The sequence below is a fragment of the Trachurus trachurus genome (assembly GCF_905171665.1).
Source record: "Trachurus trachurus genome assembly, chromosome: 14".
Lineage (NCBI taxonomy): Eukaryota > Metazoa > Chordata > Actinopteri > Carangiformes > Carangidae > Trachurus > Trachurus trachurus.
This window is the reverse complement of record NC_139903.1, coordinates 7,617,992-7,637,148: the sequence shown is the minus strand read 5'-3', so window position 1 is coordinate 7,637,148 and position 19,157 is coordinate 7,617,992. Positions and strand designations below refer to the sequence as shown.

General features: G+C 41.2%; 1 protein-coding gene across 1 annotated transcript in view; it reads right to left on the bottom strand.

Moving 5' to 3' along the window:
* Window positions 1-16,942, bottom strand: part of grk6 (G protein-coupled receptor kinase 6) — a 62,803-nt gene extending 45,861 nt beyond the window's left edge. The window contains exons 1-2 of the mRNA XM_083986251.1: window positions 16,684-16,942; window positions 2,280-2,375 (exon numbers count right to left, since the gene is read on the bottom strand). Coding sequence (XP_083842377.1) covers window positions 2,280-2,375; window positions 16,684-16,735 — 148 coding nt within the window. The 5' untranslated portion in view covers window positions 16,736-16,942. The remainder of the gene's footprint in view (window positions 1-2,279; window positions 2,376-16,683) is intronic.
* Window positions 16,943-19,157: the final 2,215 nt, after the last annotated feature.

Below are 19,157 nucleotides of genomic sequence, written 5' to 3'. Positions count from 1 at the left end.
CGACAAGGAAGACCGCGTCTATTTCTGTACCGCTCCACAGAGGAAATGAAAAATCAACACCGACCACTTTGCCTGATGTATTCATGATGACAATAATAATGAGGATAATAATAATATAGAGGGATGACATCATCATGTTTCAGTCGATCTGTGTGTCCTCATCCCACCACTACACTGCACTACACTACACTACACACTGTGTGCTCTTGTTTACTGCAGCGCTTGGACCTTTAAGGCAAACTGTGTCGAAACTGTGACATTTATTTACCAAGTTTCTTTTTAGAATTAACGACGTATGTCCAGACGATTTCCTGCGGACGTGTCAGTGACAATGAGGCGACTGAACCAAGAGCTTTGGACACGCCACAAATAGAGCCGCGCCGCGCCGAGTAGTAAATTACACATTAATATCCCAGCGGGGGAATTTCCTGCCACACAGATGACGAGGATGAAGAGTCAGCTGCTCAACACTGACAGGGAAAATCCTTGAAGTGTGTTTTCACATGTCGTTCGCTCCTATCACACGGTGCAACCCCAGGTTTTATTGTTGAATGTTAACTGGAGTACTTTTATATAAAGTCAGTCAAATCAGAGGACAGATACAACAATTAAAACTACCAGAAGAAATAAAACACCTCACAGGAAGGTCAAAACAACAGAAAGCTGGACCATAAAAGTGAGTTTTTAAAGGCTCAGACTCACAAACTAACTCCTATATGTCCAGGTCCATGGAGGTTGTCATCATGAATGGCAGGATTTATATATCGGGCGAGGGATGTAAAAATTCAAGTAACAAGATAAATTTTCAATTAAAATGGCGATACAGGATTTAAAGCAGAAGTAAGTGGTCCGGTCGTTTTCGCTAATGCTGCGTTCCAGGCAGGCTTTTGATATCGTAAATTACAGCTTCAAGTCACAACTTACGACTTTGTAGTGTTTCAGGCAACCCACTCGTGTTTTTCCGACCTGTTTTACCGGTGAAAGTCACTATAACGGCCACTCGTAACTTCCGACCTGTGAACTCGTACCAGATCGAACTGGTACCACTTCACGGTCGGAAAAATACGAGTTTCCTTGAACGCACCATAACAGTCCTCGTCCCTACGTCGCCACATTCACGGCGTTCCTTGGCTGCACACACAGCCCTGCATGCCGTTCTCTCTCCTCATTGGATAAAAACTGTAGGATACGATAAATGTTTTCTCCTCGGCTCAGAGCAGAGCAGAGTGACAGACAGACCCGTGTTTCAGACCAAACACTCTATGTAAGTGATTGCTGTCGGAAGATATAACTATTTAAGACTTATATTAACACAAATATATCACTTACTTCTGCTTTAAGTTAAGAAAATATGTTTTTAATTCCATGAGCCTTTGGAGATTTAATGTTGTGAACTGGTGTGTAGGAGTTGAACTGGAGTCTGTGGATGGAAGTAATAAGTCAGTAGTGATAATAATAATAAAAAAAATTGTTAAGACACTTGGTGAGATATTTAATTGATGGATTACAACGACGTGTATCAGCCATGGATCATCAGGCTCATTAATGGGCCTGATTCATCACCAAGTGAATCACACATTTCTGATTTGATCTGGTGTTTTGAGTGTTTGAAATGAACAAATGTGTCACTTTATTCAAATGTAGAGCTGCAAAAATTAATCGATTAATCGCACAATAATCGATTATGAAATAATTGTCGACTATTAGGTAAAAAAGTCCAAGATTTCAGCTTCTTAAATGTGAATATTTCTGGTTTCTTCGTTCCTTTATGACAATAAACTGAGTCCCTCTTTGGTTTGTGGACAAAACAAGACATTTGAGGACGTCGTTTTGTGGTTTGGGAAACACTGATTGATATTTTGGCCGAGCAAACAATGGAGTTCTGGCCGCCACGGTTCACTCCACGCAAAAGTCAAGATGTGGATTTTTGCTTCGCTGCAGGAAAGTGAATGTTTTACTCGCCCAGTCGCTCACAGAGACGGGGGTCAACAGAAGTTACGCACCACAGCTTTAAGCTTTAAGTGCGCTGCTGAAATTCTTTTTCATAAAAAATAAATGTATAGAAAAAAATTAAAAAGCTGTAAAATAAGAAAAGCAATGGAAAAGCCAGAATAATCTTATGTAATATCGCTATGATTTGCATGAAAACTGGCCAGAGTCACGTCCTCGTGGAAACACTGAGTATGTTCACCGTTCACTGCACCAAACAGCAAAATAAATGTGAAAATAAAAAACAAAAACAAACAGGTTCTGGTTCTGGTTCTGGGTTTGAGTCTCACCTGTGGTTTGTCGCAGCTCTTCACACAGACTGATGTGAGGAAACTGCAGCATCTGCTTCCACTTCTTGCTCTTTCCTTTTCTGTTTCCACCTCCTCCTGCAGAAACAAAACCAAACAAAACAAAGTTCAGGGTTGATAAAAAAACAAAAAACAAAAAAACAACAACAACTGACTTACAGACGTCTGTGAGGACCAATCAGCTCAGTGATCAATAAACTGAGGTCGGATGTTCTAGTTTCTGTTGCGATAAAAATAAAGTTGATGATCTTTTTTAGAAATAGTCGCAGAACGGATGAGGATGTGGAGCAGACGTCTGATTATTCAGCACTTCACTTTACAGTTTACAATAATAATAATAATAATAATAATAATAATATGTAATGTATAATATTATAATATAATATAATAATAATGAAGGATCTTTTTTATTGTTTCACCATGGTGTTGTGTTCAGGTTCAAGGTTCAGGGTCGGAATTATGAGGTTAGAATCAAGAAGATGAGGCGTGTGCATGTCTATGTGTACTGTGCATGTGTGTGTGTGTGTGTGTGTGTGTGTGTCACGGCTGCATGCTGGCAGAGAGAACAGGAACTTCATCTGGTTTCTATTTGTGTGTTTGTGACTCTGTCATTTGTTCTTTGTCAATCTTCATTTTCTGAAGAACACACACACACAGAGACGCGCACACTGATTCAAGTGTGATCAAGTTCATTCATTAGTTCACCATGAGGCTGCTGTAAAAAAAAAAGAAAAAAAAAAGGTTCAAGTCCCTGCAGGCTGATGTTTCTCAAGAACCAAGCGGATGAGGAGGATGGGAAAGTAAAAAACAAAAGCTCCTCATCACACTCATCATCATCATTTATCAGGTAAACATCTATTTCCTGCTCAGCAGCAGCAGATAAGACGTGAGTTGTTCTGCAGCTCGCTCTCTCTCTGAGCACCAACGTGACTTGTTGTTGTATGAGAGCGAACAGCAGCTGCTTCCTGCAAAACTTCATCATAAATATTAAAACGGTTCTTTATTCCGGGCTTCGTCTCATTCAGCGTTACATTCATCATGGACATTTTGTTTCCCTTCGGTTACATAAAAACAACGGACCAATCGGAGCTCAGGAAACAGGGTTAAACAGAACAGTGATATTATTTAGCTAAAGCTCGTTAAACAAAAATGTCTCGATGCATTAATGAGTTAATGAGTTAATGAGCGGCGGCGGCTAACGAGCTAACTGATGGACGTCACTTCGACTGGTCAGAGTAAAACTAAACTGACGTCAGCATCAACAACAACATTTATTGGCTCAAGAACTGTGACAACACACCCTACCTTATATATATATATATATATATTATATATATATACAGTATATACGTGTTGAAAAATGTGTTTCCCAAACCACAAGATGACAAATGTCTTGTTTGTAAATTGTCTTGTTTTGACCACAAACCAAAGAGATACTCAGTTTATTCTCATAAAGAATTAAAAAAAAACAAAAGTTCTAATATGAACCAAACACACAATGACACACAACGCACAACAACAAGCTCAAAAACTGTTCGCTTCAGACCAGCAGCCTCTGGCAGTGATTGCCCTAACAGCCCTTGTGCCCATTGTGCAGTTCATCACTTCCTCTTTAAAAGGAAGTTCACCAGAAATAAAAACCCACCAAAATAAAACACAAATAAATGCTGCAATGGCTCCATCCTACAATAAACACTGAACAGGCCCCGAACACAACACTGTGCGTCACATAAATGTAACATTTTCTTTCATAAAACATAGGCTATAATTCATGTAATACAACTTTAATGTTTTATATTAAACTGACATGTCAACACTTGTCAGTCGTGTCTAAAATGAAAGACAAACTGCACCAGCTGCGACAACGGGATCAATAGGTTTTTATTTATCGATATAGTATATAAAAAGCCATTATAAATAGTGCCCCCCCCCCCCGCCCCTCCATCCACTCCAGAGTGAACTACACGTCTGTGTCTGTCTGCAGGCTGCAGCTGGGGGGAGTCGACCAGAGGCTCCATCAGTTCAACTCATTCAACACGGCGACGCTTGTTTGTGTGGGACCGATGGCCGTTAGTGACGCCGCGGGATCAAACACCGTCACAGACACAGTGGATCTATTTCCTTATAACACAGTGTTGTTTTGACCACGAGGCATCACCGCCCCCCTCCCCCTCCCCCTACACAGACACACATACACACAAGCCGGACGCCAAGCAGAGAGTCGACTGTAGTACGCCGCCGACGCTGCTGCTGCCGCCTTCTTCTTCGTTCTGGATTTGCTATTCAAATTCTCCACAGGCGGCTACATGCTACTCAAACATGAGGAAAGACTATTATTGTCCCAGGATGCAATGCAAACAAGATATTTTATTTGTGTCCAGGAAACAGGGGAGAAGATAGTATCAGGAGCAGAATTACTGCTCGGTTCATCGATGCCGGAGGAGACGAGGCGGCCCGACGTCCGTTCGGACCATTAGAGGAAAATGTAAATCAAGACAAAACGGCACCAAAATGATAAACACATCTAATTAGACTGAGCATCAGTCAGTTCAGTTACTGAGGCCAGTTGAGACAGATGACAGAGGTCGCCAAGGTCACCGTGCTCCTGACACTGTAGAGGAGGAGGTTCAGCCCGAGGTTGTAATGTCCTGAACTTAGGAAAGGTTAAAAACAAAAGAAGAACAAAAGGACGATCTGGAGTTTCCAACTGGACTAAAAGCCTCTGAGCACTGATTCATCACACCTGCTTTTCTTGCCTCTTTTCCAATCTTTAAGTCTGTATGAATGGGTAACAAAGAAAAAATGCAGAGGGGAAATAAAAGTACTTCTACTTAAAGAGGAACTCTGCAGGATTTGTCCCCTAAAGGGATATTTCACCCAAAATCGATAATTGACCAACTCACCGTCATGCCAAGGAAGGGTTTGGAGAACTTTCAGAGTTATCAAAACGCTTTAGGAGTTCCAAGGGGGGGGTTCTAATAACGGCGGCGGATAGAGTTCACTTGAATCGTCCAAAACACACACTATGAAACATCCAGATACCTCCATACTGCTCGTCCTACTGACCCAAGTGTCCTGAAGCCGCCACATGAAAAAGTTGTTTTGATCTCTGTTTTTATCCTTGTTGTAGCAGTAGTCGCTCTGTTGATGTTTGTGTGCATGTGCAATATCGTTGTAAACCACTGGATGTATGATGTAAACATGGAAGAACATCTCAAAGCAAATCTCACGCAGCCACTGGGAGCTACTGCTACATCAAGGCTAAAAACAGAGATCACATTATTTTTTTCCAAACAACTTTTTCATGTGGCGGCTTCAGGACACTTGGGTCAGTACGGACAAGCAGTATGGAGGTATTATATGAAAACCCGTTGCCAGCCGGACCCCCCCTGGAACTCCTAAAGCGTTTTGATGACTTCGAAAGTTCTCCGAACCCTTCCTTGGCATGACGGTGAGTAGAAAATTGGTGAATTATTGATTTTGGGTGAAGTATTCCTTTAACTCCCAGCTTCAGAGTTAACAGTGTTTCCCATACATTCATTTATTCGTGGCAGCCCGCCACAAATAATTTTTTCTGCTATTGGCTCGACCAATGCAATATCGTTCCATTCATTCATCTCTGCATAGCGCTCTTTCTCCGCGCTGTCGTCCACACACACAGACAAGCGCGCATGCATGGCAGTAGTGCGCGGTAAAAAGCTAAACTCGCACCGTCTGATCGCACCCCGGCAGCGGGGAGTGAGAGTGAGCGAGTGAGCGCTGCAAACTGGATGTCACCGTTTTACCTTCATTTTACACACTGGATCTTTAAGTAGCAAAAACAACGTTCAGGTGGATGATGAAGCCCATAACACTGTATCGTAACCAGTATCTGGTTACGGCCGTTTGTGTTTATGTGTGGACATGGACATAGTTTTAGATTCCAAGTTAATGCGAAAATGCCGTCTGTTGCCAACCAGCAAGCACCTATAAGAAGAATAAAGCCTGAATTGTCGAAAGGTAACGATGACTGATGCTAGGGCTGACTGATTAATCTCATTTTAATTAATCACGCGGCATCGATCGATCTTCATGTTTGTTCTGTCACGACTTCTTGTGTTGAGTCGACTTATAATGTTTGGAGCAAGTTTACAGCATCAAGCCTCCCACTCTTGTTTGTGGTGCATGTGTGTGGCAGAGTTACAGCGCCACCACAGGCCTGGTGTGTGTACTACAGTGTATTGAGGAACTGTATGATTACGTAATACCGGTATGCACATATTTGATTACTTATCACAAGTCATATGGTCATTGCAACATTGAACAGTGTCAACAACGTGAACTCTACTGAAGAACCCCCTGCAGCTTTTCCTGCTTTGATATTGAAAGAAGAGGTTTCCGGTGGTTTTCTGTGATAATAAATAAAGGAAGTGATGTTTGTTTTTGTCTCTTCTTCATGGGCCACGTTAACAAGGTCAGTCTGAGTACAGCACCGTGTGTGTTAACGTTGACGATGAAGCTATTAGAAATAAAGGAAAGAACTCATTGAGTAAGAGACAAAAAGAGTCATTTTAAAACTTCCTATAGTGTTGTCAGTGTCAGTGGTGAAACATGGTGGAAAATTCCCATTTTTTTTTCACAATTAGCGACCGAGCAGCGCCTTAAAGAATGAAAGCTTTTCCAGGGAGGAGACTTTTACTGTGAAGAAGTCACAGAAAAAACACTGGCAGCTTTGAGATATGAAAAAACAAACACACACACACACACGAGTTCACAGAATCTATGAGACGCTCATATCCACGAAAATTTTATGACTTCTCACTAAAATATCACCAAACAACTGAACAACAATATGTCAGCTCCACGACAACCAAACATGTCCTCAACTAGAAGTCAGGCTCCGACAGCGGCCGATGACTGTGCAGCCGCCACCCCCCTCCCCACCCCCCCCTCTTATTGTGCACTCAGTTACATCATGTTTTTAATAATAATAATAATGGATTACATTTATATAGCGCTTTTCTACCGTTACCCGATACCCAAAGCGCGTACAGTAACCATTATTCATTCATACACATTCACACCGGTGGTGGTAAACTACATGTGTAGCCACAGCTGCCCTGGGGCAGACTGACGGAAGCGTGTTTTTGCACACAGAGGTAAAGCCGGCGGTAACACCTCTGTTACTTCATCAGTAAACTACAGGCGTCCCGTGTCTGTGAGAGAAATGCTGAGTTTTAAAGACAAACTGTGCAGGATTTTCACCCTAAAGGAGAAGTGCCGTTTTGTTTACAACCTGGAATGGCATAAAATACGGTTGTTTACTCACCCATATACTGTAACTTTGGTGTCATTAGGATCCTTCGGACGATATTTAGATCCATTCAAGAGCTGCGTATATCCATATAGTGGGAGTGATTGGGGCACCGAAATGCAGCCTCTAAATGACGCGTTATCTGCCCCGTAACTCGTTCATTTCACCAATATGTTGTTATAATTCTCTAGTGCTGTTCCCCTTTGAGTCCGTAGTTGCCTGTTATCGTCATCCGGGGTCTGTAGATTGACATACTAACGATCCATAGTGTATTAGCTGTAGTAAATGCCAGGTAAACAAGCCGACCGTCACAGAGTGAATGAACCGTGATGCGGCTGCGCGCGGCACTCAGAGATGACATCATCCAGTTCAGAGGTCAGTAGGTCAACCTACAGACCCAGGATGATAACAGGCAACTCTGGACTCAGAGGGGAACAGCACTAGTGATTTAGAGGCTGCATTCTCCCACTATGGATATACGCAGCTCTAGAATAAATCTAAAAATCGTCTGAAGGATCCTAATGACACCAAAGTTATATGGGTGCGTAAATTACCATATTTTATGACACAAATAAGGTCCAGGTTGTAAAAAAAAGTGGCACTTCTACTTTAACTATGCCATGTCCCAGCTCTCGTCTCTGCGGCACCGCCACACAAACGTAACGCACCCCGTAACCCATAATCTCCTATTTATGACAGATAAGACTACAAATATACACATGGTAACATGGTAGATGATAAATAACGTTATCCACCGCTCCATGGATTGATTTCTCACCGGCTTCGTTGGAAACAAATGCACATGGAGGAGAGGAGGGTTAGAGACACAGAGGAGGAGAGACCGGACCTGGAGAGTTCAGATTTAACGTGAAACATCATTATTGTGTTTTTACAGTGTTCAATCAGACTTCTCTGAACACATATTCCTCCCGGCTCTACATCTAGTCTGACCCTGCTGTGTGTGTGTGTGTGTGTGTGTGTGTGTTATCTTAGATTTGTTAACACGGTTAGACAACACACACAGACACACAGACAGCTGTCTGCTGTTGAACTGTAGTGGCGGTGACTGTGGACAAACAGAGAGAGGAGGTGAATATAACGAGGATGTTGTTGATTTGCATATTTGTAAAGATGCAAATACATCAGCCCTGAACGTGTCACTGAGTCCACTGTCGGTAAGATACTGTACATTTATATATTTATATAATTACAGTGGCATCATGCAAAAGTTTGTCCCCCCCCTGGTCCAAATGTCTGTCAATGTGAACAGTTCATCAAGTGGAAGATGAAATGATCTCCAAAAGACATTAAGTTACAGATGACACATTCACTTTACATTTTAAACTATATAATCATGTTTTTTATTTTCATCTTTTATATTTTCAAACTGACAGAAAGGAAAAGGGCCCTCAGCAAAGGTTTGCCCCCCTGCATAGTTAGTAGTAGCCCCCCTTTGGAAACTATCACAGTGTGTGAATAGTAAATATCTTGTCTGGTACCTTGGTCAAAGTTATCTGAGAGCTCAAGTCTCCTGGATTTCCCATTCTTTTGCAGGCTGCTGCTTTGTTTCCCCTTTTCACTCTGAAACTGTAGAAAACTAAAATAATACACTGATATTGATTAAAATATTGAAAAAAAAGGAGTGTTTCATGTTTAACTTTATGTTTCAATTCATCTTCCACTTGATGATTTGGTGATGTGAGGGTTAAAGATTCAACACAGTGCAGCAGTGACTGACACCATCTCAGCTGCATTTAATTACTCTGAATGACTGAACGACATTTGGTCCCATAATCATAAACAGTAAATCTACACAGGATATTACAACCTGACATGAAGACACAACATTAGTGGCTGGACGCACCGATTAAAGCCTTGTCAGCTGTGGTTGTTTAATTTTTTATCAGAATAAACAACAGGAACATAACGAGGAGGAGTCTCTCTGGCTTTTAACAGCCGATCTCATATCCTTTAATCTTTTTACCATTTCAATGAATTTGTAATTTACTTGTTGTACTGTTGCTTGTATTTAAAAAATGTTTTTAAGTGAAATGTTTAATTTATAGTCAAGTTAAACCAAGTTCAGTGTCCTTAGATCGCTGTAAAACTGTAAATTGTCCCTTTTTTTTACTCTCAAGTACTCTTGCAATTAACGTCTACAAATACAACAAACAATTGACAAAATTGTCAAAATGTTAGAGAATATAAAAACAAAAACATCCTACATCATTTAAACTGGGGTTAATGTCTTGGCTCCACAATTTAAAACTTCAGTTTGGTTTCAGAGAAAGTTGGAAAACAAAGTTGTGTGAGCAAAATATCTGTGTTAAAGCTCCATATTTTCATCTTTCATCCTCTGGAGGTTAGTGTCAGCCAATCAGAAGAGAGGAGGAGGCTTATGATTGGCTGACTGTTTTCTGAGTGATTCAATAAAAAAAACAGAGCAGATTTCAGAATAAAACACAGACACCTGCAAGTTGTGTGTGGATCCAGGTGGTGAGGGGGCGGAGCTTAGTGTGACTGCTTTGTTGCCTATGCGGAGATGAACGGAACGAGCCAAAAGCCGAAAATGTATACGTGACTTCCGCGGTCGATATAAAGTGGATATGTTTCATTCATCCATGTTTTGACAGACAACACAACAGCCAGTGATAATGAGTTGAGCCGCACCGACAGTCATGTGGCTCAGCAGCCAGGTGATGCACACAGCACAACAACACAGCGCACAACAACATACAGCACAAGAGTCAAGACACAGCGCAGCAACATGTGCAGGCTGCTGCAGCAGTGCACGTCAAAGGGACACCGCCGAAAATAAAATAAATAGGCTACACGTAGTTTTTAAATTGTTTTTGCGCATGTTTTCATCCATAAAATGACCAAAAATGAACACTATAAGCGGATTTCTTGATAACGAATTATTTAAACAGCATTTGTATAGAAATGATTCCGTCCCAAGCCTTTTGATCCATAAGCGGTTTCCACTGTATTTTGATTGGTTAAAACAGCCTTCCACACGTGCATTGCGTCACTTGGTAGCGGATTCCACGGTTGCGTGTGTACGCAGTGTTTTTATACACCACTCGTATGGACGCGGAGCAAAACTCCGGTTTCAAAAATACCCGGGCTCGTGTGGACTAGGCCTGAGGCTTTGATACTTTCACAGTGTTAATATAGAACCTAGAGCTGCTTTATAATCACACTACACATGGACATCTACCTTTATACTGTATGGAGCTTTAACTCAAACGTCTACCTTTATTTTGAAGGAGCTTTAACACAAACATCTACATTTATTCTGAAGGAGCTTTAACACAAACATCTACCTTTATACTGTATGGAGCTGTAAAACTGACTTAAACCTTTAGTTGAATGCGTTGAACATTTCCAGTTGCAGAACTTTGGGTTATCCTGTAAATAAAATAAGAATAAATTATTTCTAATTGTGACAAATTTCCTATTACAGTTTCATATCCCATCCCGTCACTGAGACCAAACAGGACGACAGCTAAATAACATTTGATCAAATCTAATAAAACCTCTGACTCTGATGGTTCTGTGCTTCTCTTTTACTTTTGATGTGTCCTCGTCCGTCTATAATCAGCCACTTGTTATGAAAAAGTTTTTTTTTTTTTTGCTAAACGTTTTGTGAATGAACATTGGATGTCGGCCTGAGGAGACGGGGAGTCAGCAGCTGCACATTGCGCCCGTATACTAATTGAATGAATCGGTGCAGAGGTTAAAGGTCACCTGAGTTCATTCTGCACTGAAACAATCAGGAGAATCAGAAAAGGGGGAAAACGCATCCAGAGAAAATTACATACTAATAGGTTTACCAGTTGGTATGTAGCCTATAGCGCCTCATTGACGTATGCTGATCACGTGTACCGTACGGACTGCTCGCTCTCGCACGTCTTTGCCCACAGGAAGTGATGTCACAGTCAGTTATAGTCCATTTATCAACTGGATTTTAGGTATTATTTTATCCTTATTTTTCATTAAAATGTTTTTAAATCAGGTTTACAGATGATTTTCTTGAATTTTACTATTTACACTGAAAACTCCATTTGATATAATAAATAATAAGTTATTTTTTCATTATATTAGTAAAATATAACACCATAGCGACGCCATTACCCTTTTCATGCCACACACCACAGTTTGGAAATCACTGCTTTAGGGTGATGTTAAAAAATTAAAATTTCCCTTAACTTTTTAACTAACTACAGTAGCGCACAGCTCTCTTTAGCATCTACATGGTGGCATAAAGCTAATAACAGTGAAGCTGAGGAAGAAAGAAAAGAAACGCATGAGTGTGTGTGAAAATAATATGATCTTTGATCTTTTTGTGCTGTGTGGGTCGATCAGATATTTCAGATAAAACAGAAATAAACAAGCGATCGTGGCCACGCCCACTTAGGAGACAGGAAGTGAAGCTTCTCTATGGAGGATCTTTGATGTATAAAGCAGCAGCAGCAGCAGAGTGAGTGCTCTGTCCAAATGAAGATCTCCACTGTCTATTTCCTGCAGTGTCAGCTCTGTTAACTTAATGGTGATTAATTAATTAATTAATACAGAGAGGAGTCGGTCGTGACTCTCCTCTCCTCCTCTGCACATCGTGACTCTCAAACAACTTTAAAACAAAAACAAACTGCTAAACTGATTTGACATTAACGAGCTCTGATTGCTTGGTCGGAAATCGTCCAGAGAGCGAAGGGAAATGACGGTCCACTCGGTTTTAAAGTGTTAAAGTTAAAAGGAGCGACAGATTCGTCAGAGCTGGAACCGGAGCTGAGGAGGAACTTCAACATCAAACAGAAACAAATGACATTTTCATTCATATCTGAACTGAACCACACAAGTAAAGAGTTCCCTCGGTGCTGCAGACACATTCCTCAGCAGTGAAAATATAATATAGGCCTAGTTGTTTTCCAGACTTATTGTTGGTTTTCATGTGTTTGGCGCTGCATTTAAAACTGCACTTACTCACTGTTTCATTATAAAGACAGAATGACTTCAGAGTAATGAAGGAAATCACCTCAGATTTATTAGTAATGTAATTAATAATGAGGAACTTTAAGTCCGTACGAATACTTTTCCTTCACATTTGTCTCGTTTCCCATCAGTTATCATAAAAAAAGTAATCTACATGCATTTGTTATATGATAATTGGTTATATTATGTTAATAAATTCTATTTTTTCTATTAAATATTATCTTTTAGCTTCCATCATCTTTTATTTTTTGTATTGTGTGTCTTGTATTTGGACCTGAGTATGTAATAAAGTTTGCAAAAAAGCATTTTTCATGCCATGCAGCCTTTAACATGAACATGAACATGAACATTACTCCATGATGAGCCCTCTCAGAGTCCAACACCCTGCAGCTGCAACACGTAGTGGATTATAACCGACTAAAATGATCAGCTGCTGCTTGGAGCAAAATGACAAAAAAATTCTCTGGATTCTTCCCTTTGACACGATTTTGCAAAGTTTCAGTGGTGTTGCTCAAACATCAAATTCGTCACAGTAGTTTTTGGTAGAGAAACTAGGAACTCTGTTTGATTAATGGAGAAAATAATAATCAGCACATTATGAGTAATATAAATATTAATTAGTGGCAGCTTCAATATGGACAGTACAAACAAACTTTGAGCTCTGTGAGCTGTGATTGTCTGCTTCGTGCCTCCTCAGCTCCAGCTTCCTCTAATCTCCAGCCTGTGACTAATTCTAAGTCTCGAGTCGACGCCAGGGCAACGGTGATAAAATCAGCCGTGTAGAAAAGAAATACAGACTGAACCGTGTGTGTGTGTAAAATCAGGGGAATGCTCCTTTTTAACCAGCTGAAAAATGTGAGAAATGCCAACGTCGGAGGTGCCTCCACACCTGATCATCCGCTGTGTTATTTCAATTTCTCCCCTCAGACTCGCTCGTCCTGATGTCTCTGCTCTGCACGGCTCGTCTATAACGGTTCGTTCCGCAGTGATAAAAGAGCATCTTCTTCTTCTACTCCTCTGAGCTCAGAGGTTAAAGGGATAGTTCACTCAAAATTGAAATTGCATTAATTATCTACTCACCCTCATGTGGACTAATAAGGGCTGGGAGAAGTTTCAGAGTCCTCCGTGGCTTCTCTGAGTTACAGGGGGTCTCGGCGTAGCAGTGCATGTCCATATGACGGTTGCAAATGGATACCAACTGTCTTCATAACAAAAAGACACACCAAACAACATCCAAATACCTCCATGCTGCTCGTATGTAATGTCCGTCTTGTATTGAAGCCCCCAAAAAAATTAAATAAGCAGCATGGAGGTATTTGGATGTTTTTTGGTGTGTCTTTTTGTTACGAAGACAGTTGGTATCCATTTGCAACTGTTATATGGACATGCACTGCTACGCCGAGACCCCCTGTAACTCAGAGAAGCCACGGAGGACTCTGAAACTTCTCCCAGCCCTTAGTCGACATGAGGGTGAGTAGATAATGAGTGAAATTTGAATTTTGGGTGAACTATTCTTTTAAGGTCTGTCTGTCTGTCTGTCTGCCTGTCTGTCTGTCTGTCTGGGGGGACGTGATGCCTTGCTCAGTGGCAGCAGATTAGCTCCCAGTGGGGGATCATGACACTCATCTCCTCTGCAGATGGCATCAGGATTATGTTGTTGTGCAGTGAGTGAGTCACCACAACCTTTGTCTCCTCCTCTGATCTCACAACAACAATAACAACAACAACAACAACACACTCATGGATGTTTCCTCTCTTCACAATAAGACGACATCTCGCTCATAGTTTGACACACATACAGAGGCATCATGCAAAAGGGAACAAACAGTTCATCAAGTGGAAGATGAAATGATCTCCAAAAGACCTTTACATTTTAAACTTTATAATTTTGTTTTTTATTTTCATCCTTTATATTTTCAAACTGACAGAAAGGGAAAAGGGCCCTCAGCAAAGGTTTGCCCCCCTGCATAGTTAGTAGCTAGTAGCCCCCCCCCCCCCCCCCCCCTTTGGAAACGATCACAGTGTGTAAATAGTAGATATCTTGTCTGATACCTTGGTCAAAGTTATCTGAGAGCTCAAGTCTCCTGGCTTTCCCATTCTTCTGCAGGCGGCTGCTGCTTTGTTTCCCTTTTTCACTCTGAAACTGTAGAAAACTAAAATAATACACTGATATTGATTAAAATATCTTGAAAAGAGTGTTTCATGTTTAACTTTATGTCTTTTGGAGATAATTTCATCTTCCACTTGATGAACTGTTCACATTAAAGCAGAAGTAAGTGGTCCGGTCGTTTTCGCTAATGCCGCGTTCCAGGTAGGCTTTTGAAATCGTAAATTACAGCTTCAAGTCACAACTTACGACTTTGTAGCGTTCCAGGCAACCCACTCGTGTTTTTCCGACCTGTTTTACCGGTGAAAGTCACTATAACGGCCACTCGTAACTTCCGACCTGTGAACTCGTACCAGATCGAACTGGTACGACTTCACGGTCGGAAAAATACGAGTTTCCTTGAACGCACCATAACAGTCCTCGTTGCTACGTCACCACATTCACGGCGTCCCTTGGCTGCACACACAGCCCTGCATGCCGTTCTCTCTCCTCATTGGATAAAAACTGTAGGATACGATAAATGTTTTCTCCTCGGCTCAGAGCAGAGCAGAGGGACTGAGAGACCCGTGTTTCGGTCCAAACACTCTATGTAAGTGATTGCTGTCGGAAGATAGAACTATTTAAGACTTATATTAACACAAATATATCACTTACTTCTGCTTTAACACGCATTTGGACCAGGGGTGCACAAACTTTTGCATGACACTGTATCTATATCTGATTATATAGAACAGGTTCTGACAAAATGTTCCTTTCATGACATAATTAGCATCATAATGTTATTACAGTGCTGCAGGATAGAGTAAAAGTGTTGAATATCTCAAAAATATTGTATCATGACTGAAGTATGTGTTTAAAGGAAATGCACCAACATAGAAAGATTGTTGGAGAATTGATGATTAGAAATAGTCATCTAGAAAACTAAAATAACACAATATTGTTCTTTTCATCTTCCACTTGATGAATGTTCACATTAACAGACATTTTGACCTTTTGCAAACTTTTGCATGATGCCACTGAACCTTGTGCAGCCCTACAGATGTCAGCAGGGCTTGGCCTACTATACTAAAATGAAATCAAATCCAAAGGAGTCAGAAAACACCACAATCACGAAAGTGCAATCCAGTGCACAAAGTAGAAAAAAAAGAAAAGAAAAAAAAAACTCTGAGTAGCCTACCACAGCTGCTCTGCCTCAACATCCTGTTTCGCAAACGTACAGCACGATGCTGCAACATCAGCAAAGGGAAACCCACTGCTGCTGCTGCTGCTGCTGCTGCAGACACACTTCACATTTCACAGTTCACAGTTGCAAATAACCAAGGAGCCAACCAACCATCCACCCCGCTGCTTCCGGACCTCGCTACTTCGCCTTTTCTTCGTAGTAGACTATAGCTGTTTGAGCCGCGCGCCAGACTCCCTTTAAAAAACGCGTCAATTTTACGCGCCCTTTGGTTTCTTCCGTGTGCGTTCTGCGTTTTGCATTTTGCATGTGACAAAACCGACTGTGTTTTATAAGTGAAACAGAGCCAGAAGTTCATTACTTTGTGGATATTAAAGGTCTGACATCCACCACCACCCCCACCCCTCCGGTGTCCTCGATCTGCTCTGCCCAGTGGCAGTTTGCGCATGGAGGTCAAACATGTTATTATAAAGGGAATAAACTGAAACAGGCTGCAGGCCGAACTGATCTTCACTTATCCAGGAGTTGAACACACGAGTTAACCCGTTCATAACGTTTGAATAAACTCAGGAGTGAGGCAGGAAACTTTAAACTGCTCAGGTCGGACATGGAGTTCAGCGCGTCAGAGAGAGAAGAGAGAGGCGGAAATTATATAGGCTATATTTTTTTTATGTTTAGCCGCAGCATCAAAAGATTTGATCCGCGGCCAAGAGGAAGTGCAGTAACGGCTTCTGTCACTCCTCCTTCCTTCTCCTCCTCCCGTATAGGTAGGTAGAGAGAGGAGCTGTCAGATCTCCATCCTCCTCCTTACCTTCCCGTGCTTTCAGCAGCACCGTGTTGGCCACGATGTTCTCCAGCTCCATGTCGATGCTGTCCGGCACCACCAGCAGCAGCAGCAGCAGCAGCACACCGAGCTCCTGGTCCCCCGCGGCGGCTTGCTAGAGTCTCAGTTTCTCTATTCCTCCTCCCTGAAATGAACTGAACTGAACACCGACCCTCAGTCCCTCTGTCAGTCCGTCCGTCCGTCCGTGCGCCGCCTCCTCCCGCCGCTGCCCCGCTGAGGAGGAAGAGTTCAGCTCCGCGTCCGTCCGCGCTGCGCTTCAGAGCCGTCCGCTGACAGTCCGCGCCCCTCCTCTGCTCTCCGGTCTCCTCCTCCTTCTCCTCCTTCTCCTCCTCCTCCTCCCTCTGTCTCTCCGCCCTGCTGGAGCCCATGAGAGAGGAGCAGACTAGAGCAGCCATAGATAGATTTTTTCTTCTTTTTTTTTTTTTTTAACTTTATTAATAATTATATAGGCTACATAACAAAAACTGTCAAGCCAGGGGAAGAGAGAAAAATAAATAAAGGTGGGCTTATAAATATACAGAGAGAGAGAAAGAAAAGAAGAAAAAAAACATATTAATTAAATAAAAAATTCTGCAAAATAGAGTTTGTTTTTAAAACATTTGGAAATTGAAGTCCATTAGGCTAATATCGTTGCTGTATTGATAAAGTTCCTGGTTTGCTGTTAGTCCATTTTTTTGTGTAGCCTATGTGAAATTTACCTACATATAAAACAAGTTGTAGCTACAAAAAAAATAAAATCATTTTCCATTTTGTTATTTTCAAAGTAAAACAAAATGTCCTTTTCATGTAGGCTAGTTGTAGTGAATGTCCAGTTTTGTTTTCAATAAAATTTTGTACATTTAGCCTAACCAAAACATTTGACAATATAAACAATGAAAAAATAAATGTGTTATAGATTAATCAAACAAACCACAGAAATCACAGGAATATTCAATATCAAGTTTAAATCTTTCTAATGTTTTTTTTTTTGCTGGATAAGCAGCATAGATATGAGAAGACTGCTGCCCAATGACACGGCGTAGCCACACGGCGGCCATCTTGGGACGTAACTCTCCCTCAGAGCATGAAGCCTATGGTGCATGTTCTGCTATAATGACCACAACTTGCTCAGTTTTTGTCCAATTTTCCAAACGGTTTGATTTTTTTATGAACGTTTATGCAGTTATGATGCAGCATACTTAAAATCACGGATACTTTTAATCATGTAGGCTACTTTTTTATTTTTGTAAAAGTAACATTATAGTAACATTATGCAAATAGTTAAAGTAGCCTAATAGCCTACATAAAGATTTATTTTATAGAGTTATAGAATGAATAGTGAATAGTTTTTTTTAGTGCAGACTGAGGACAGGACCACCCACCTGAACTAATGCAAGTGTGCGAGTTGCCCGTCCCAATATGGCCGACTGTGAGCTACGCCTGTGTGTAGTCCGATGATCCACCCCCTTGGAGCAGCAACACACACACACACAGGGCTGGACTGGGACAAAAATTCAGCCCGGGCATTTTCTGTCCAGACCGGCCCACTAGGCTACTGATCAGCGGACACAGCGTAGAAGTCCACAAATCTTGCAGCGTCTTCTCTAACGTATACTACAAAGGAGTCATATTCCTTGATGGCAGTTAACAAATAAAGCGTGTAGCTATGAACTCAAGGACTAAAATTGATCAATCAATACATCTTTATTCATTATAGTGTCAAATCACAACAGAAATTATGTCATGACTAGAGGTGGGTGCTACCTCTACCAATTGGAGCGAGAGAGAGAGACACAGGGAGATAAGGACAAACAGTGACAATAATAACAAAATATCCTGACAAATAATCTAAATAGAAACATATTACAGACAGTAGCAGCATTAGAGCTGAAACTCATTTGTATTAAAGGTGACTCAGTCATTATGAAACCATAGAGCATTGGGGAAAAAAAGTCTAAGAATTACAGGTCTAAATAGATATGCATTCTCATATGTGTATGTGCACAAGTATGTATTGCCCTACTTCCTCGTCTGCAGCCAGCCAGCTCCACTCTCACCAAATTTGTGACCTGCAAGAAACAGCAAACAGAACTTGTACTCAGTATTTGTGTTCTGACAAGTATATGTAGCCAAGTAGCCTTTTTGTGACGTGGTGACACCTAGTGAACAAATTTATCTGTCATGAAGGATGACTTAAAAGTCTCAAAAGAGGCCTAAGGCCTACTGCATTCCTGTTAATTGAACTTAAATGATATGCAGATGTTTGAATTTAAAATCATCATCTCTAATGCTTCAACAAGGATATACCGATAATCAAACCTTTTTTTCTTTTTTTAAAATCTGAGACAAAACAAGTTGCATAAACTCACAAAGTCAAGATGAAGGTCTCAGATGTATGATGGATGACTCACAGCCCTTCAACTAATGGGCTAATATGTTGTCACATGTTAATTTATCAAAGT